The 20,519-nt window shown below is 42.6% G+C and overlaps 1 protein-coding gene and 1 long non-coding RNA gene across 5 annotated transcripts in view; one reads left to right on the top strand and one right to left on the bottom strand.

Moving 5' to 3' along the window:
- LOC110395749 overlaps positions 1–20,519 on the top strand; it is a 328,266-nt gene that overhangs the window by 306,919 nt on the left and 828 nt on the right. For all 4 annotated transcript variants that reach the window (XR_002436612.1, XR_002436610.1, XR_002436609.1 and 1 more), the window contains one exon: positions 14,802–14,921. This is a non-coding gene — a long non-coding RNA (uncharacterized LOC110395749). The remainder of the gene's footprint in view (positions 1–14,801; positions 14,922–20,519) is intronic.
- LRFN2 (leucine rich repeat and fibronectin type III domain containing 2) overlaps positions 14,934–20,519 on the bottom strand; it is a 41,165-nt gene continuing 35,579 nt past the window's right edge. Inside the window, exon 2 of the mRNA XM_021390510.1 lies at positions 14,934–19,206. Coding sequence (XP_021246185.1) covers positions 18,288–19,206 — 919 coding nt within the window. The 3' untranslated portion in view covers positions 14,934–18,287. The remainder of the gene's footprint in view (positions 19,207–20,519) is intronic.

Below are 20,519 nucleotides of genomic sequence, written 5' to 3'. Positions count from 1 at the left end.
CTACTGCCTGTAATGCGGAGTAGGCAGCCAATAACTATTTTTCAGTCATACTGTACCTCTCTTCTGCTCCATGCCAACCCTGAGACCAGAACCCAAATGGGGTTCCAACAGAATTTTGGAGCTGCCATAGGCCCCAGCCAAACCTGTCCTGAGTTACATGGACATCTAGTTCAGCTGGAAGAGTAGCTGCTTGGGCCTGTTTAACAGCTAGGTTTGCTTGCTGGAAGGCCTCTTGTTCTATTCTCCCCCAATCCCATTTTTGGCCTTCCCTTATGAGGCCTCAGCAGCTGTGGTATGTGGGGTATACAGGAACCCCAGTATCTCGACATACCCCAAAATGCTTGCAGCTGCCTTGGCACAGCAGGGACTGGGGACACCTGAACTTTGTCTTTTATTGCACTGGGTAGTACTTTGGTCTTTCCTGACCAAACTACACTCAGAGATTTCACCAGCAAGCCTGGTCCTTGCACTTTTTGTGGGTTTATAGCCCATCCTTTCTCTTGTAAGTGTGTAGTTAATGTATCTACTGCCTTTCCTAATGCCTCCAGTGAGTCAGACATCAACATGAGGTCATCAATATAGTGGTACCATTTGATGTTGTTAGGATTATTCCAATCTGCTAGGTCACACACCACTAAGTTATGACAATATGTTGGTGAATGCACGTACCCTTGCAGCAGGAACTGAAAGGTCCCTGCCTGCCTGCCTCCCCACAGAAATGCAAACTGGTCTTGCAATTCTTTGTGAATGGGAATTCTGAAGAACGCATTTGCCAGGTCTAGGACACAGTGGTAGGTTTCTATCTCCCTACTCAATGTGCCCATCAGGGAGGCAATATTGGGTATAGCTGCATGAATGGGCACTGTGACCTTATTTAATTTTCTGTAATCCGCTGTCATTCTCCATGTGCCATCTGACTCATACTGGCCATATGGGGGAATTATATGGGCTATGTACAGGTCTTATGATCCCTATTTTTTCTAGTTCTTGGACTGTTCTAGAAATTTCCTCTTCCCCCCCCGGGAGTCTATACTGTTTAGTATTATGAATCCAGTGCAGCTTGGGCAAGCAAATAAGCTAATGTTTCACATGGCCTCTTAATGTCGCCAGCACCACCCAGACACTAATACATCTCTCTCTCAGTCCGAACTCTTAAGGGAGTCTGTAAAGTCAGACCTGTTAGTATGTCTATGCCTAGTATATACTCTGGGACTGGGGCAATATACACCTTATACTCCCAGGGTGGGAGACACCCAACCTCCCAACCTCAACCACGTCTGGGTTACAGGGATGATCTGTCCCCAAAACCCACCAGTCATCACCCTATGTCCCTGGAATTTGGTTGGATCATTGTAAATAATCGACATTTCTGCACCGGTATCAACTAGTGCTGTAACTCACTGTATATTCTTTCAGGACCAGAAAATAGTCAATTCAACATGGGCCTCTGGTCCCGTATGGGGGGCCTAAGGTGCAGGGGGGCTGGCACCCCGCTTTTTTGGGGTGATTTTGAAACTTTTGTTTGTCCTCCAACTGTCTGGAGCTGGAGGAGAACATGATTGGGCTGGCAATATATTTTAGCAAATTGAACCCACGCCCGGATTGAGTCACAGAATCATAGAATCACCAAGGTTGGAAAAGACCTGCAAGATCATCCAGTGTGGCCGTCCACTTATCACTAATAGTTCTCACTAAACCATGTCCCTCAACACAATGTCAAAATGTTCCTTGAACACCTCCAGGGTCAGTGACCCCACCACCTCCCTGGGCAGCCCATTCCAGCACCTGACCACTCTTTCAGGAAGATAGTATTTCCCCACCATCCAGCCTGGATCTCCCCTGGTGCAACTTGAGGCCATTTCCTCTAGTCCTGTCACTAGGTACAAGAGAGAAGATGCCAACCCCCAGCTCACTACAACCTCCCTTCAAGTAGTTATAGAGAGCAATAAGGTCTCCCCTGAGCCTCCTCTTCTTCAAACTGAACAATCCCAGCTCCCTCAGCTGCTCCTCATAAGGCCTGTGCTCCAGAACCCTCACCAGCTTCCTTGCCCTTCTCTGGACGTGCTCCAGGGCCTCAATGTCTTTCTTGCAGTGGGGGGCCCAAAACTTCACACAGTACTCAAGATGCATCCTCACCAGTGCTGAGTGCAGAGGGACAATTACTTCCCTGCTCCTATTGGCAACACTATTTCTGATACAAGCCAGGATGCCATTGGCCTTCTTGGCCACCTGGGCACACTGCTGGTTCATGCTCAGCCAAGCATCGACCAATACCCCCAGGTCAATTTCCCCCTACATAGTCTTCCAGCCACTCTGCCCCAAGTCCGTAGCGTTGCCTGGGGTTGCTAAAGTGCAGGACCCAGCATTTGGTCTTGTTGAACCTCATCCCATTGGCTTCAGCCCAGCGATCCAGCCTGCCCAGATCCCTCTGCAGGGCCTTGCTACCCCAAGGCAGATCTACACCTCAGGCCAGCTTGGTGTCGTCTGCAAACTTACTGAAGGTGTTCTCAATGCCCTCATTCAGGTCATCAATAAAGATATTGAAGAGGACAGGCCCCAGCAACGATCCCTGGGGAACACCACTCATAACTATTTGCCAGCTGGATTTAACTCCATTCACCATCACTCTCTGGGCCCAGCCTTCCAGCCAGCTCCTCACCCAGTAAATAGTGTACCTATCCAAACCATGGGCTGCCAGCTTCTCCAGGAGAATACTGTGGGAGAAAGTGTCAAAGGCTTTGCTGAAGTCCAGGTAGACACATCAATAGCCTTTTCCTCATCTACCAGGCGAGTCACTAGATCATAGGAGATCAGGTTGGTCAAGCAGGAACCTGCCCATCATGCTGGCTAGGCCTGATCCCTCGCTTGTCCCGTACATGCTGTGTGATCTCCCTCAAGACAGTCTGCTCCATAACCTTCCCTGGCACCAAAGTCAGGCTGACAGGTTTGTAGTTCCCTAGATCCTTCTTACCGACACTTCTTGTAGATGGGAGTCACAATGGCAAGTCTCCAGTCAACCAGGAATGCTGATAAATGATGGAAAGCAGCTTGGCTTTCACCTCTGCCAGTTCCCTCAGCACTCTCAGATGGATCTCATCTGGCCTGCCATGGACTTGTGGCAGTCCAGGTGGAGTGGTAGGTCTCTGACTGTTTCCTCCTGAATTGTGGGGGATTTATTCTGCTCCCCATCTGAGAATTCCAGGACAGAGAGTAGAGTACCCTGAGGATAACTGGCCTTTTAAAGACAGACATAAAGAAGGCATTGAGAATCTTGGCCTTTTCCTTATCCTCAGCGGTCACATTCCCAGCTGCATCCAGTAAAGAATGGAGATTCTCCTTGGTCCTCCTCTTGCTGTTAAGATATTTACAGAAGAGTTTCTTGTGCCCTTTTACTCCAGCAGCCAAGTTGAGTTCAAGCTGGGCCTTTGCCTTTCTAATTTTCTCCTAACAACTTCTTTGTACTCTCCCCAAGTTGCCCATCCCTTCTTCCACAGGAGGTAGATTCTCTTTTTCTCTTGGAGGCTTAGGAAAAGCTCCCTGTTCATCCATGCCGGTCTTCTTCCCCACCAGCTCATCTTGCAGCACAGGGGGATAGCCTGTTCCTGCACCTTTAAGACTTTTTTCTTGAGCAGCAACCAGCCTTCCTAGACACCTTTAACCTCCAAGACTGAATCCCAAGGGACCCTCCCTACCTGTCTCCTGAACAATTCAAAGTATGCCCTCTGGAAGTCCAAGGTAGCAGTTTTGCTGTCCCCTCTCCTGGTTCCACCAAGAATTGAGAACTCTACCATTTCATGGTCATTCTGTCCAAGACAGCTCCTGACCTCCATATCTCCCACCAGACCTTCTCTCTTTGTGAACAGCAGGTCTAGTGGGGCACCTCCCCTGGTGGGTTCTCTCACCAGCTGCAGAAGGAAGTTATCTTCCATACGCTCTAGAAACCTCGTAGACTTCTTCTTCTGTGCTGTGTTGTATTCCCAGCATGTATCAGGGAAGTTGAAGTCCCCCATGAGGACGGGCACGTGATTGTGCAACTTCTGCCAGGTGCTCATAGAACACCTCATCTGTCTCTTCATCCTGGTTAGAGAGTCTATAACAGGCCCCTCCCAGGACATCTGTCTTGTCGGCCCTTACCCTGATCCTTACCTATAGGAATTCAACCGTATCATCCCCAGTCGCAAGCTCAGTAACATCAAAATACTCTCTAACACATAGAGCCACACCACCACTCCTCCTTCCTTCCCGTCCTTTCTGAAGAAATTGTACCCATCCATTGGAAGTCATTAAACATTTGATTTTGGGATACCCCAAAGAGTCCCAGCTGAGAAGTCGGTGGGACTCCTGGTTTTAGTTATAGGGAAGACTCCAGTGTTTGGATATTGCACCTGTTCCAAAGGCACTCTGTCTCCACCAATTGGGCAGCTTTTTGGATGATGGCCACCAAGGCCACTAAAGGGTTCAGTATAGACATTAGTGTGCCATACTGGTGGGGAGCAGCTTGTTGTAGCAGGAGATCCCTCATTCCTGCCAAAAGCTTAACCAGGTCAGGGCTCTCAAATGCCTCATCATAAATGGCCTCCTTCATCCCTAGTTCTCTGATATAACTTCAGAGTTCTTCCATTGAGGTCCATAAAACTGTATTTATCAGTACATCACTTTTGTTCGGCCATATGATTCTACATGCTGCCATTATCCCCTGAATTAGAGAACGGTTCTCATCACTATGTATTACTGTCACATACAGCCTCTGTCTGAGGCAGCGGATGCAAGTTTGGAAATCTCAGGCCCATTAATTATCACACTTTCAACCTCCATAACCCATAATCTCAAAAGCCAGGCTGGTATGCTCTCATCGTCTTTGTTTAAATCATTGCAACAAATCCATAAGTTCAGCAGCTGTGTATGGGTGCTCCATTACATGAAGTGTGGTATGGGCAGGGGGCCACTCTTTGGGCACCAACCCTGCTGGTCTATCCTGGATTTTCTTTGTCTTTTGAGTTATTACAGGTCTTATTCCTAGAGGATCTGAGGTTCCCAGATCCTCTAGCTGAATTTTGGTCTGCTTGGCCTTCTTTTTGTTCTTGGACTCAACTAGGATCCAAGGAACCTACTGATCCAAGTCCTTTTCCCCTTCTAATGATATGGGTCTTGATTTCAAAGGGAAAGTTCCATTTGAAGGTGGGACAGTTTGCCCTGTTAAAGATGCACTTTTATTTTCCAGTTGTCTAATATGGGCTTTTAAAACCTCATTTTCATCTTTTAATTCTCCCTCCAAAGAATGATATGTGTTAATAGTGAGTAGCAGCAGCCATGCCACAGCAGATGCCGCTACTGCTCTTTTTTCAGTTGCCTAAGATTTTATCCTAGTTTATTCAGAAATTCAGCCATTTTTGAATAAGATTTAATAATGGGACCATTGTCCCTTATTGGTCCCCATTCTTCAAAAAAAAAAAAAACAAACAAACATGCAGAACTTAGCCAGAGAGAACGCAGGAATCCCAGGGGAAACTCCAGGAGTTCCTTTTTCGGTGTATTAGTAGTCTCAGTGACCATCCAACTTACTTACTTAGGATAGATTATCTTAAAAAAAAAAAAAATCTGGCTGGATCACCAAGTGTAATGCTATAATGTGATGGAAAGTATAGCAATAATATTGGAGTGAAAAAGCCTTTGGATTACAGCAAATGAGGATAAGCCCAAATGCAGCAGCTGTAGATGCAAAAAATGAAAGAGAAAAAAAAAAAAAAACTGCTTACCTTTGAAAGGCCTCAGGTATGCAGGGATCTCCAGTGACATACCCTTTGCCTCCACTGCCAGCCCTTAAATGAAGCCTGGGAAGGGGTGGATCCTGGCTCCACCCATTCTGGTTACTCAGGTGCATTGCATGCACCTGAGCTCCCCTGGGTTGGCCTTGCCTTCCCACCAGGTGCTCAACCACTGGTTCAGGCCACGACTTAGCATTTCTGCTGCAGTCACCAATTTTATTCTTAGGTACCTGAGGTCAGATTATTTGTTTGGGATCAACTGGTAGAAGTCTTTACGAGATTTTACCCATATATACTGAGAAGCTTCCCTTATGTCTCTGATGTTTCATCACTATGTTTTAAGAGGATTCTCTTCTACCTTTGAGAATGCAATATGGACTAAAAATAATAGGAGTGAAGTAAAACTTGAATATGGTCTAATTCAGATGTTTTTATAAAGTCTTGTAGTCTTCTCTCCACAAACCATTAGGTCCTAATTGCCTCACTAATGTTATTTTATATTGAAACTGCAGCTCCCAACTCCTGATATTATGGCACCCAGTGGAATGAAAGCAGGCACTTAGCTTTACCATGTGCTCTACTGTAACCTTTTCAATCCATGATTATTATTCTGTCAGTGCACACTTGTTCATTATTACTTAAAGGTGCCATCCCTTCCACCAGGATGACATGCTGCTGTGTAAATTAGAGCCATAACTAACCTGGTTCAGTGCTGAAGCAAATGCCTTTCCTCTGACAAGCTATGAATTAAGGGCTTCTCTTGTCCCTGTGGAAGGAGCATCTCTCCTTTGTTCCTAATAAGGATGATGCTGAGATGTATTTAAAAGGTTCTTTTCTGTGAAAAGGGTTGATCTGTGATAATCTCCTATAATCTGAAGTCTAGGAGCAAACTCAGCATTAGGCCTGGACTGTAAATCCACTTTCTCTCTTTCTCTCTCCCTCTTTTTTTTTTTTAATAATTTCAAAACTCTTTTAAATACAGTCCCTTCCTGTCCTCTTCCATAAGGGACATTAAGGAAATGCCTTTCCAATTAAGATTCAAATTGGATTAATTATTATTAATCTCAGTTCCAGTAATTGCATTCCTTCTTCACAGCCTTCACATTTCTTTCTAGAAATTATGCTGTGTTAGGCTACAAACTGCAAATTAGCAATACATGCAACCCTCATAGTTGATTTTCTTGCTCTATGCATGCAGCAGATGTTGTGCAGTTCAGGAAACATCATTATTTTCATTTTAACTGACCATTAAAGCTCTTAGAATTACATTTTCCAAATAAATCATTCAATGAACTTGATTTGTTCTGTTCTTGTTTTGTTTTCATTCATGAATTACTTCTGAACTACCCTAATTTTAGCAAATATTTGTCTAATTTGCACATCATTTTGGAGGAACACATGTTATTCTAGGATTTATGCTTATGTTGCTAATTTCAGCTATTACATTCCCCATATAGCCATTTGTGGTAGATCAAATGTTATTACTGCTACTCCCTTGCTGGATGAGAATAACTTTTTCTATGGCCAAGTAATGAAGGAGACATGATGAACAGCAAATAATGAATGGAGAATACTTATACTCATGTGGGAGTACTATATGCTAATACAGGCAGTGGTAAAAGGACTGTTCCCCACACATTCATATGAATGAAAAGTAAGTGACATAAATATACATTAATTGAAGATAACCCAGGATAGGCAAGCCACACTGGAACCAAATACATGAGGTGGTAAAGAGAGCCTGATTTCCTTATCAGCTGCTTTTCAACAAGTTAAAAGTATCAGGGAGAAAAATAGTCAAAGAAGACTTTTACCAGCACAGGAAAAGACCATGCCGCAGCTGTTTTCGGAAGGTCTGCTCAACAAATCTTGTTGAGTGTGCTGAGGATGACAGAAAAGGAGACAAAAATGTAGACCTGAGGAAGCATTGTTGCAATCTGTAAAGCTGCTGTAATCTATATAGGTCTCTAGCACTGATTATATTACTTGGGAGGTTATGAGGCTGGCTAAGGTCATTTTCTGACCTTAAAAAACACAGATCTCTCTCTGTTCAGCACATTTGGGGCTGAAGTTTTGCGCAGAAAGCATACATGAATATTTCTGTCAAGAGTTACTTCATATTTAGCTTTAATATATAGAAGCATAGAACTGCTTGAGTTGGAAGGGAGCTTTAAAAGTCATCTGGTCTAACTCCTCTGCAGTGAACAGGGACATTTACAGCTAGATCACGTTGCTCAAAGCGTTGACCAGCCTCGCCTTGAATGTCTCCAAGGATGGGGCATCCTGGGTCATCTGCCACCTCTCTGGGCAGCTTATTCCTGTTGACTACTCTTATCATAAACTTTTTTTTTTTTTTAATATCCAATATAAATCTCTTTTAGTTTGAAACCACTTCCTCTACCACAGCAAACGCAGCTAAACAGTCTGTCACATTCTTTCTTATAGCCCCCCTTTAGATACGGTAAGGCTGCTCCCAGGTCTCCCTCGAGCCTTCTCCTCTACAGGCAGAATAGCCTCAGCTCCCTCAGCTTGTCCTCATAGGGAAGATGTTCAATCTCTTGGATCATTTTCGTGGCCCTTCCAAAAATTATCCCACTGCAAACTGGAGATTTTTCTTGGTGCATTCTGGAGAGGATTTGGCCTAACAGAATTCCATGCCAAACCAGTAGTACAGCTGGTTATAATCACAAGTAATATGGATAATGGGAACACCTCACACTGCTTTCTATTTACAGAAATGAAGTTATATATACATATATGAACTGGACATACAATAATTAGCTTATTAGAAGTAGTCTCAAAAATAGTCAGAAGGATATGAGAACCTCTCCTCACTAAAATGAGATCCAGGTCACCTGTCCTAGAGATTAACTGTGAAGCTCTTCACCAGGTGTAATCCATATTAATGCCATATGCAATTTAACTGTAGTGGCATTAGCAGTAAATCTAACATACCTGACATAGTAATTCCTTTCAGCTGTTTGAAAACTAGGTCACCAATTTGATATTCCTGAGGGAGAAAAAGAAAGGCCATAGGTTGTTTCCTATATGAAACAATGACAAACCAATGGGTCTGTATTTTCACTGTTTTGTGGTTTTTTTTTCTTCTGAAATTGTCCAGAAATAGCTATTGCTGAACTAATCAAGAGTGAAGAGGTAGCAAGGCCCTAAATACTGAAATATGTCCATCCCATCTCTTGGAAGAGCACTGACTGGTGACAAGTGCTTCTCAGAAAACTTGGGTCTTCAGTTTGTGAATGATGAAGGAGCTCCATTCAGCTAATTATTTTTTTACACTGAATAATTCAAACATTGGTCTCTGGAGGCAAAAACAGGTATAGTAGCGTAACTGAGAAAGGAACGTGGCCAGAAAGCGTATCAGCTAGGTTCAGCATGTTTGTTTTCAGTGATGCACTGTTACTTCATCTTGTCACAGAATCACAGAATCATATGGGTTGGAAGGGACCTCTGGAGGTAAATCAAGTCCAACCCCCTGCTTAGTTAGTTTCCCTACAGCAGGTTGCTCAGGAAGGCATCCAGGCAGGTTTTGACTGTCTTCAGAAAAGGACTCTACAACCTCTCTGGGCAGCCTGTTCCAGCGTCAGCTGGGCTTAGGTGTACAGCACATAAAGAAATATCCTCTTTGCTGAAATCAAGTGCTAAATTAGGGAAGATAGGGAATGGAGGAGGTAAGAAACATGGTGAGTAAGAGGTGCTGAGTCCCGGAAGGCCTGTCTAGAGATGTATGGTCACAAACTTCAGCAGTTTCAGGCCGATCTAGATAGCAGAAGGACGATCCTTCTGCTTCTGTGAACTACTCTCACCAAGGAAGGACAAGTTCCTCAATCCCATTCAACCTTATGCTTGGTGGTCTTCCTGGAGGAAGTCCAGCTGAGGCAGCTCTGACCCACAGACTCCAGCCAGCACTGGCTGCCAGCAGCACACTGATTTGGGTGCCCAGCAGGTTGCAGATAGCTGTAGCCCAGGAGTTGCTGCCAAAACCGTCTTGCTCTCATCTGTATTCATGACTTCTAACCAGTGCTAACCATTAGCCAACACTCAGCATATCACAGGCAGTTACATTTCAATCATTTGAATCTGTGTAGTCATTTTGGATCTGTTTGTGTAGCAGCCCAACTGCATAGCAAGCTGAGGCTCTCTGGCAGCTGTTGAAAGCATTTGTACTAATGGCTCCCACACAGATTGCGTTTTCATGCACCTACTGAGCTTTGCACTGGCCTTGCAACCCAACTGTAAAGATCCACAATCCCACTGAGCTTTCTTTGAGAGAAATCTGTCGTCTTATGTCCTCTATTAAACAGGAAGACAGTCTTCTAGGGACAGCAGTTTTTCTGGACAAAATTGGTAGCATACTGAGTGTTTTCTGTGTGTCTTCTCCAGATATTACTATACAATCTGGCACAGTCCAATGAAGTATCCTGGAAGATGAGATTGTTTTTCTATACAAATTTTGTATTATATCCAGAGTGGTATTTGAATGGAAGAGAGAATGGTTGGTCTTTTATTTCTCAAAGTCAAGTGAGAAACGTACTTGAAGTGACGATGGTTTTGTTGGTTGGTTGGTTTGGGTTTTTTTTCTTTTCAATTTATTTCTGTTTTATGGCACAGCTTCTGGTTTGATAGAGTTGCTACTAATGCTGTTGTTGCTGTACACTTTGGTGTGTATTTAGTGAAATATTAAGACACACAGGAGGTGCACTCTGGTCTTCGTGCAGATGAGGACTGTTGCCATCATCTCTGCGAATACACATCTGTGCATTTCTAAACTCTTCTACAACTCACTCCCAGATGACAAGGGGTTTTTCTCAAAGTCAGGTTTGACAGACTCAGAGGCAGAAACCCTGAAACAAGAGGAGTAATTCAAAAATCAGTTTTGTTCCAGTTTTGATTGTCTGGGTATGAATTTCAGAAGAAATTCTCTTTTTCCTTATGGAGATTAGGATAAAGACTCAGTCTCTCAGGCTCCAAGGCAAAGATTTAGGGAGTTTTCCTGAAATGACCAGTTCCAAATTCTATCACAGGATACTGAAATAAAGAAATCTATTGCACTAGTGAGGCATACGTGTTCTTACATGGCCATGCCTCCTGTTCATACTGTGATCTGTGCAGGGATCCCTTTCTGGGGATTCTACTTCATCTGGGCCAGCCTTTGTGTGAGAAACCTATTCCAGCAGTGACCAGCCTGCATATGTCTGCTGGAATACCATTTGGATTGTGTCAGTCCAATGAGTGCCATTTTTCTGTCTACAGTGCATTAGATTTGTGGGCCTAGTTATTTGAAGTTTCACATCTCTGAGTCATGTTCAAAGGAAGGAAGATTAACACATCCTCTCTCTGGATTTCTCTTTCATCCTCATTACCATAGGGTAAAAAGTAGACGTTTCACAGCATGCAGCCTTGCCTATGCCTTCTCAGATGCTACATTTCATACAAATGTACCAATAACATTGGCAAAGAGGGCCAACATCCCTGAAACAGCAGTCTGTTTTTTAATCTGTGCAGACAACTATCTTGTGATTAACAGCTTGTTATTAAAATATTTCTGAATTGTTAATTACTGAGGATAGGAGTATTAATAGTTTCAAAATAAATTAGTTCAATTGAAAGAAACTTGAGATGTGTCATGAGAGGCATCCATTCAGTTTATCATTGCTTGACAAATACTATGTGCAAACATGGCAGCATAACATTGTTAGAATTGCCTGGCGCATTCCCTTGGAGCTCTGCCTTTCTGTGGCCAAACTTTTATTTGGAAAATTTCTGCCAAAATGATTCTGCTGTTTGCAAGGGAAAAAGAAGGAAAAAAAAATGTTCCTTTTTCTTCTATTAAACAACAAAACAAAGAGAGAGAGTGAGACAGTTTTTGAAATGTTTTTGTGGTGTTTGGGCTTTGAAGTTCAGCCTGGATTATTTGCAAGTGGTGGGACACTCTCCTAGATGTGCCTTGTGCTACTCGTAGAGAACATTACAGAGACCTGCCCTAGTTGAAAGCCTGCAGAAAACATCCATAGTGTACACGCGCCATAAAGACCTCATTAGAATTGTCAGGAAAAAATTGTAGAGATTATGCATTCTTCATCTCCTCACAGCTCCTGCATGTGTTCTCACTACACATATACCACCCTCATAATGGAGCAACTGAACTGGCTACAGCTATGAACTGTGGGTTTTCCCTGCACATGGTGGCTCAACACTACAGTAGCTCTGGAGCTTACAGCTTACCTCTCACATGTTCCCTATAGTTCCCTCGACAACTACCAGGAATCACAGAGGGGGTAAAAAATGGATATGGCAGTAGAAAAAAAAGATTAGACTAAAGCCAGGAGTGTGATAAAATTGTAGGTAATAAAAATTGTACTCAGACATGCTCTTGGCATTTGTGGGACCAAGGGGTTTCAAGCTATAAAGATAAGGAGTGCTTAAATATACCTGTTTGGAAAGACCACATGAGTTCTGCTCAGCCCTACATGATAGATCTTTTGTGGCATTATCAGTGATGTTTTTTTTTTCCCATCAAAATTCCCTGCACAAATGTGAAAAAAAAAACCCACAAAACATTAAAAAAAATCACCATTATGAAGGCTGACCATTAAGTAAATTCCAGGTATAATGTGAATCTTGTGGGTAAGTGTGCAGGAAGGCTGCTCCTAAGACTAAAATTACTTGTGCACAAATCGTCGTCTGCTGCAGATCTTGTCCTCCCCTGCAGATTGGCTGATGCCAGCTTCTGTACAGGCTCGGCTGGGGGCTGACTCCTTTGTTACTGATCTGCACAGTATCAAGAATAATCAAACTGTGATGCCCAACCCTGCAATCTGACAAGTAATTAATGGAGCACTCCTCTCCTATTTCCAGACTGAGGTTCATGGATTGTAAAGCCAGAATTCACTTTCTCTTAGTAGAGGATGTGGAATATCACTATTTCTGTGTCCAGGTTCCTCATATGGCTGAGTTTAACATCTAATGCGTCTGACTGAACATTAGGACTACCTACTAGACACATTAGACTACATATTGGGAGGAAATTCTTCACAGTGAGGGTGGTGAGACACTGGAACAGGTTGCCCAGGGAGGTTGTGGATGCTCCCTCCCTGGAAGCATTCAGGGCCAGGCTGGATGGGGCTTTGAGCAACCTGGTCTGGAGGGAGGTGTCCCTGCCTATAGCAGCGGGCTGGAACTACATGATCATAATGGTCCCTTCCAACCCAAACCATTCTATGACTGCTCCTCCCAAAATCCAAGCCAGCCAGCAAACAAAAGAATCAGTTTGTCAGTGCAGCCAGGGACAGTGAATGCCAAACAGTAGCTGCCTATGGTTTTCTTGCCTTCCAGCAAAACAAAAATCCTCACTTATTTATAAGCACATGGTGGAAGAATCAGGTGAATAAGTGCCCTAACATAGGAGCTGAGTCTCTGCTGTGGTCATCTGAAACCCCTCAGCTTCAGTTAAGTTCTTCTGAAGCAATGAACTCTACCAGCTGGGATGAGATGCAAATTATCAATTAATTTTCCTAGAAAGAGGAGGTTTCTGGTTTCTTTTTCATCTCACTAGTATTTCATTAAAAAGATAAAAAAGAAAAATAAAAGAAGTTCCATCATTACCAAAGAGGAAAATCTGTGTATAACTAACCATAAAGTTAAAGAGCACAACACAGACGTGTGCACGTGTTTACATAAACATGTATGCATGAATGCAAATGCAAAAACATGCTGATATATCTATATCTCTCTATATATTTATATCTGTGGCATTTGCCATCTGTTAGCAGTGTAATACTGGAAATAAGCATCTGGCACTGTTTCATATAGTAGGGCCTTTTGACAGCTGATGCTAGGGAATGCTGTACCTTTGGGGATTACCAAGTAATTAATTAGGAGTAGGTAAACACACCAATGAACACAAAATTCCTATACTGAAAGCAAGAATGTCAGGGTACTCAGATTTATTTTTCATCTGGCCTAAAGCCTAACATCAGATCTAATGCTTTTTGACGGGATGCCCTGGTTTGTGGTTAGGGCAATTTTCGTTAAAAGTGAACCATGAAAGATGTTAATAATGTTACTTGTTAATTTTGCATCCACATTATTATTACAACTCCACAGTTGCCCAGGTAGTTAACTATAAACACTGAAAACAGAGCAGAGAGAATCTCTGAGAAAGATTCCACAGAAATGAACTGCAAGAAGATGTGTGCTGTATGAACCATATGGTATGCTATGTGTTACCCATGGGTTAATGGGTACAGAGCGCTGGAAACAGATGTGACATTTGAGCTATTCAAAGGCTAAAACATTTTCTTCCTTATCAGATGGAATTATTCATTGGCTTCCAGGTTCAAAAGTGTTTAAATCATTGCTGCATTTACTGCACTTACTCAGACACCTCCAGGGGCTCTTGAGGTTATATGTCTTTGCAACCCTTTGCTGGGTGGAACATGTGAATGAAACAAGCAGTCTCTTAGAACGTTATTTTCTTCTGTTTCCGAGGAAAAACAGTCTCATAGTGTGGGATATGAAGAACTTTAGCTAAGGAAATGGTACAACCTTTCAATCTTGTATCATGCAAAGCCAAGATACTTCTAATTGCTTTGTTGTTATGCATTGATTTTTGAATGAATTAGTCAAAATTCTAGCCAGGAATTGGGTGGTGATTGGAAACATATAGTAAGTCATTTTCCCCAGAGGGTAAGGGAAAAGCATATCAGTTGCTGTCCTGTAGAGCTGGCAGTCAGAAAAGACATTTGAAACCAGAAATACGGTCCAAGTCATGATATTTGTAAGGACACAAATTGTAAGCAAATAGTATGGTCTGCTTTGCTACACTTCTGTACATACTCAGACACAAACACACACATAGATTTTCGTGCTCAAATTGATCATTCGGTTCCTAGCAAATGCCATGTCATGTGCACTCCATCTCATCATAAGTTTCAGATATTTCCATTTTCTCATATTTTTACTAGCCTCCAGGATGATATTTTGGAGATTCAGACTTTTTTTTTTTTTTTTTTTCAGGATTAACTGTGAACAGATTTTCACACTGGAATCACATCCTGTTCTTTCAATAAATGATATATCAAAATTAGAATCAAATTTTATGTCGCTGTTATACAAGAAGCTCAGCTCCTCAACCAGGTATGGAAAATGTGTATTGCACTCAGGAAATTGGGTAAGGGCATGTAATTTTACTAGCCACTGATGTGTAGTTGCCCTCAGAAATGGAGCAAGAAATAATCTCTACCACGCAACAGCAATATAGAGAAATAATCAAATCCAGAGATGCACCTGTGAAAACTGAGGCAAATATACAGGCAGGTAGAGCTTGATAAAAATGTGAGGGGGAGGAACTTGAGGGTTATGCTCCTGTGTTAGCAATTAAGACATTGTTACAGGATGTAATCAAAAAGACAGTGTTGTCTTTGATAGCGCTGAAGCACTCAAAGTTGAACAGGGGAAGCTGCAGGATAATTTCAGAGGACTTGACGGCTGTGAGAGCAGGGCTGTGGCTGGTGGCACATGGACAGTGTTGTCCCATCAGGTGCCTAGGCACTGGCACCATCACGCCAGGCTGCTTCCAACCTTCTCTCAGGGACGTTCACTTGCTGATTTGTTGTGTGGCTCCCTGCCTCATGTACAAGTTCCTTGGTCTTCTTCCTCCCAAATGCTGTGAGTACCAAAGGCAACAATTGTTGGGCACTCCTTTCATTTTGCTCACAATGTGCAAATATGCTGATGTGGATCAAGCCTCATTCATTAAAGCTAAATGAATTGAAATCATGATTAACAGTAATAAATACAGCTGTTAGATTGTGCACTTTATTACCTGGGTTATTTGGCAGCTATCCATTATTTTAAAGCAGCATCTGCTGACAGACTCTAATCCTGTGTGAGAAAGTGAAATAGATGTTTTGCTTTTTAATAAAGAGTGTAAGATATTGCTTTTGAAAATTCATGACTGCATATGCTACTAATCTTGATGATGAACTCAACAGCTAAATTAAAAACAACCCCAACATCATGCCCAAAGGGAAGCAGCATCATGATAAACTGTAGTCAAACCACACCACAGTGTAATAAGAAAAAGAAAATCAATACATGAACCTCTTTTAGAGTCTTCAGTGCAACATAAATGTAAATGTAGTTAATGGTTAATAGGAAGCTGCCATCTGGACAGTTGGATGATGTAGATTCTGGCACTAGAGGTGCCATTCCTCTTCAAGAGCACAAGAAAATCAGACTTCGAAAGATGTTGGAAACAAAGTTTGACTGAATCTCTTTTGAATATATTAAAGTTGGCTGTGAGAAAAAGCTTGCAAAGCCATCAAAACGGCTTCCTCTTACTTCTTCATGTTTTGGATCGGGGCATAGATCACTGTTCAAATACATTAGTGATATAGATCTGTACAAATGTGACCACAGAAGAAAAAGGCAAGATGCCCTTTTAAAAGATCTTTTCTCTAAAAAGAGGAATGCATTCCAAAAGGGTCTGTATTACTGGATTGCTATTTTATGTATGTAAAATCCTGAAGTCAAAGATAGTTTGCAGGAAAGAGAAAGCAAACATATTTTTAAGACCTTTTTTAAAATAATCACTGCTCCTTATTTAGGTATCACAGAAGACCACAGAACAGCAAATAAATGAAAAGCAGGTACTTTTCCCCAAGAATGTTTTTTACTGTACATTTTGTAGCAAAAAAAAAGAAAAAGAAAAAAGGAAAAAATATTCTGATCACAGGGATGTCATTTCTAAAACTCCAAGTAGGAAACATGACAAATACAAGATCAAGTACACAGCCATGTCACAATATACCTCTGCACCTTTAAAAAAAATATACATAGAGTATTTTTCATGTGTTATTTGCTCTGTGCCCTGACCCTTTCCCCACATCTTTTACAAAATCATAGGAACAATGTGCAATTTCAGAATTGTTCCCAGCAGCTGATCGTTGGCAGCCAACAAATAAATAAACAAGAAGGACAGTTGCAGTAGCCACCAGAATGCTGGAAATCACAGTCAAGTCACTGAGGACAACGAAGTCACCGAGGACAATGGACTATGTGCATTTCCAAAACCACAGCAATGCTCCCCAAAAAGGAATCTGAGAATCAGTTTACAAGCCCTGAAGAGCTTCTGTTCTTAGTTAGCAAATAGCTTAGGACAAGGGACAAGGGCACTGGGGTACTTGGGAAAGGCTGGTTGTGTGCAGGGGACACATGGGAGACTCCCTATCCTGTGACACCCAAATTTAACTTTTTTTTATGTGGCTAATTGGGAACATATCCAATCCCCCGAAACACACAAAAACTTACATTTCATGTGATGCCAGTGGTACAGTCAAGCTGTGTCATGGAGACTGTAAAAAGAGCTTTTGTCACAATAGGGTGGAAAACTGTGTTTTCTTTGTCAATTGAGCAGAGTGACAGTGTGACTTTTGCCAGAAGCAACTGGCATTCATAGTGTAGACTGTTCATGGGAGACACTTTGGTTTTCCCTTTCTAATTCCTTTACTATGAGATTTTGATAACTACTTTTTGCATCTTTGTTAGCAAAACCCCCAGATACCAATAGTCGCTGCAATCTGCCTTAAGCCCTGACAAGCAGAGAATATGAAGAAGATGGAAGAAAGAGGAGGACTTTTAAAAAAACTTATCAGCCCCTGGATTTTAATTTTTCTAGGACATAAAATGGTAGTATCAGAGGTGGGTTATACAGAACTTCAGAAATTTGACCTTAGTACATATCCTCCTTTTCATCCAGGGGATCTAGTGGGAGACTGAAAACAAAACCAAATATATATGGAAACAAACTTTCTGCTGGGAAAGAAAAAAAAACCAGAAACCAACAAAACAAAACAGCCCAAAAGCACACACAAGGCAAAACAAAACAAAACAAAACATCAGCAAATCCCAAACCAAAAGCCCACTTGACAGGTATTGTTGTTTTCCCAGATGTCACAGTTAACGCTGCAAGATAAACAATTTGCTCTAATCTGTCCCTGTGGATGCCCTGCCTGTGCATTTGAGAAAGTCATTCACAATAATAACCAGATGCATCCTAGCACCAGTCTTACATCCACAGAAGTGCATTTCTGTGGATAAAAGTAAGAGTTGCCCTTATAAAAGAAAAAAAAGAAAACCTTTAAAGTTAAATTTATGCACTTAAACCCCTTTTCATCCTCTTTGTTTAATCTTGTTTGACAGTTCACCAAGAATCTGAAAAACTTTTGGAAAGCAATGATAAATACAACAGTAAATTCCTTGAAACATTCACACATGTTTCAGCTGGGGACCGACAGGAATGGTGCCGTATGTGCCTATTCACATTGCAAGACCTTCTTTCTCTTTTAGCATCCCAATTACTTATTTATTTACCTATCTTTTTTGCCAGTACAACTGAAAACATTTCCTCCCCTCTCTTTCCAAATGCAGCAGCAGCATGCTACTGCAGCAAACCACAATTTATAACACACGAGAGGAGAAGATGGGGGGAGACGCTGATATTTACACTGTGCTTTCCATTACCCACTCTGAACTCCCGTAAGTCCCTTTTGCCCCTGTTAGGTCATTGTCATCATACTGTAAAAGCATGCCATTCACCGAGAGGCTCCTCTTTGTCCAAATGTTCGTTATCTTTTTTGGGTAGGTGCAACACTGAGATGTAGCAAAGTCTCCCATGTCAAAAGAATGGCTACGTTTAGTTTTGCCCTCCAAAGGCAACATGAGGAGGCTGCGAAATTTGGACTCCGGCTGGCCCAGCAGTGGTTCTTTGTCCGAGTGGCGGGCCGCCGTGGAAGTTCTGGAGTCTGTCGTCTCCTCCTTTTTCTGACATTTCAGTTCCAGGGAGGCAAAAGCTCCCATTAGACGGTCAATGTTGTGTTTTGACCTGGAGGGGGGCCTCCACTTACTGGACAATGTGCCCTGTTCACTTTGGAGGCTATAGTTATCACAGTCGCGGCTATTCATAGAGCTGGAAGAAGAGGAGATGCTGCTTCGCACAGACCCAGAGTTAAACTCCATAAGTTCATTTCTCACCACCACTTTGGGGTTGACTTGGGGCAGGACTCCGTTCTGAACTGGCTGTGCTCCATTTGTCTGTGAGTAGACATTGCTGACGCTGGACATCTTCCCCTGGGAGTTGTTGCAGACCTTGTAGCGGACCATGAGTATTACAATGAACACCAACAGAGTTGCCACAATGATGCCCCCAATGATCAGAATCATGGTCCCACCTAGGAAGTGGCTGTGCATCGACTGGCACTGAGGGTAGTCTTCTTTGGTGAAGAATTGGGCACACCCCACAATATTGGTGGCAGTAAGAGTAGTGGCGGTGTCATCCCACATTGCCAGAACACAGAGATCATAGCCTGTTCCGGAAACAAGGTTGTTTACGACAAAGGCTTTGTTTGTAGCAGGAATCATCCTTTAAGAAGAAAAAAAAAAGAAAGATAAAAGAAAAAATATGTTACTGAGGGAAATGAGGAAACAAGAGAACAGTAATGGGAACAGTGTGTGCACTGGCAGGGAGGAGTCAGAGCCATAAAGTTCAAACAAGCATTCGAACTTCCCAGTTCCTGTGGGTGCAACAACCCAGTATTCAGGAATGCAAGAGTTTTGAGGGCCATCTCTCAAATGAACAATAAAGGGAATAAGGAAAAACAAACCAAACCAGTCTGCTCCTTTTCTCTTCTCACATCTACCTGATCTAATCTTAAATACATTCGAACCGGAACAAATAATTCTGAATAAAAATATATCCCTACAAAGAGCAGTTTTTTCTGAGTGTGCAAACGACCGTTGCATTTGCTAAGTCTGAACCTGGCGGTCGTGACAGTGCTTCATGGGTGCCTGAACATTTACTGTATAACTCTGGCAGGTTGCTTACCTTGTGAAGACAAGAGGCTACATTTAGTTTTAATGTTCCTTGAGAATGCAGAGCAGGCAGCCTCTCCTACTTCAGAGAAAAAGAAATATTGGCATTCTCAGTGTCTGAGAATAAAACCAGAGGTACCCCATGCCTTTTCTCTCTTTACTGCCACATAACAACAGGCTTGAGGGAGAGAGAATAGCTGAAATTAGAAACAGCCTGTTCTGAGTAAGAGATGCAGATCTTTAACACAAGCAACAACGTACAACACAGAGCAAGTTGGCATGAGTGTAACTGGGAGGGTAGAGTATGGCCGTAGGAAAAAGGCATACACCTGGGAGTGCCAGGCTTTCCTAGCCTTAAACAACCGTCACAGCCAGCACACATTACAGCACTACAGGGACCTTTCTGTGCAGTGGGAGAGACAGTCCTGCATGGAGAAGCAGCATCAGGGCACTCCAGAGGTGAACATCTGATCATCTCTGCATCTGTGCATTCCTGCACTTACACATCGCATCAGCCTGGCCACAGGCAAGGTTCTGGTTCCACTTTTAAAAGCAAACAAACAAACAAAAAGTTCTGTAGGTAAAAGTAATATCGATGAGAGACGCTTGGAGGATAAACCTGGCAGATTTACTCTATGTTATATTTCAGATCCCTGTCACATTCATCATCATAATAGAGATGTTCTGCACAGACACAGATGAGCTATTCAGAATGAGGTGAGAGGACATAAAGCAGCCCTCTTGGAAAACGCTGAGTATGGTTGCTAAAATGGCTAGATAGCCACAGTGGCTGGTCTCGAGTCATTTCTAATTGTTCTCCCCTCCGTGTGCTCTGACAGCAACACACTGCTGCAACAACACCAG

Source organism: Numida meleagris, chromosome 3, assembly GCF_002078875.1.
Source record: "Numida meleagris isolate 19003 breed g44 Domestic line chromosome 3, NumMel1.0, whole genome shotgun sequence".
In the NCBI taxonomy this organism is placed as follows: domain Eukaryota; kingdom Metazoa; phylum Chordata; class Aves; order Galliformes; family Numididae; genus Numida; species Numida meleagris.
This window is presented reverse-complemented; position numbering and strand designations above follow the sequence as displayed.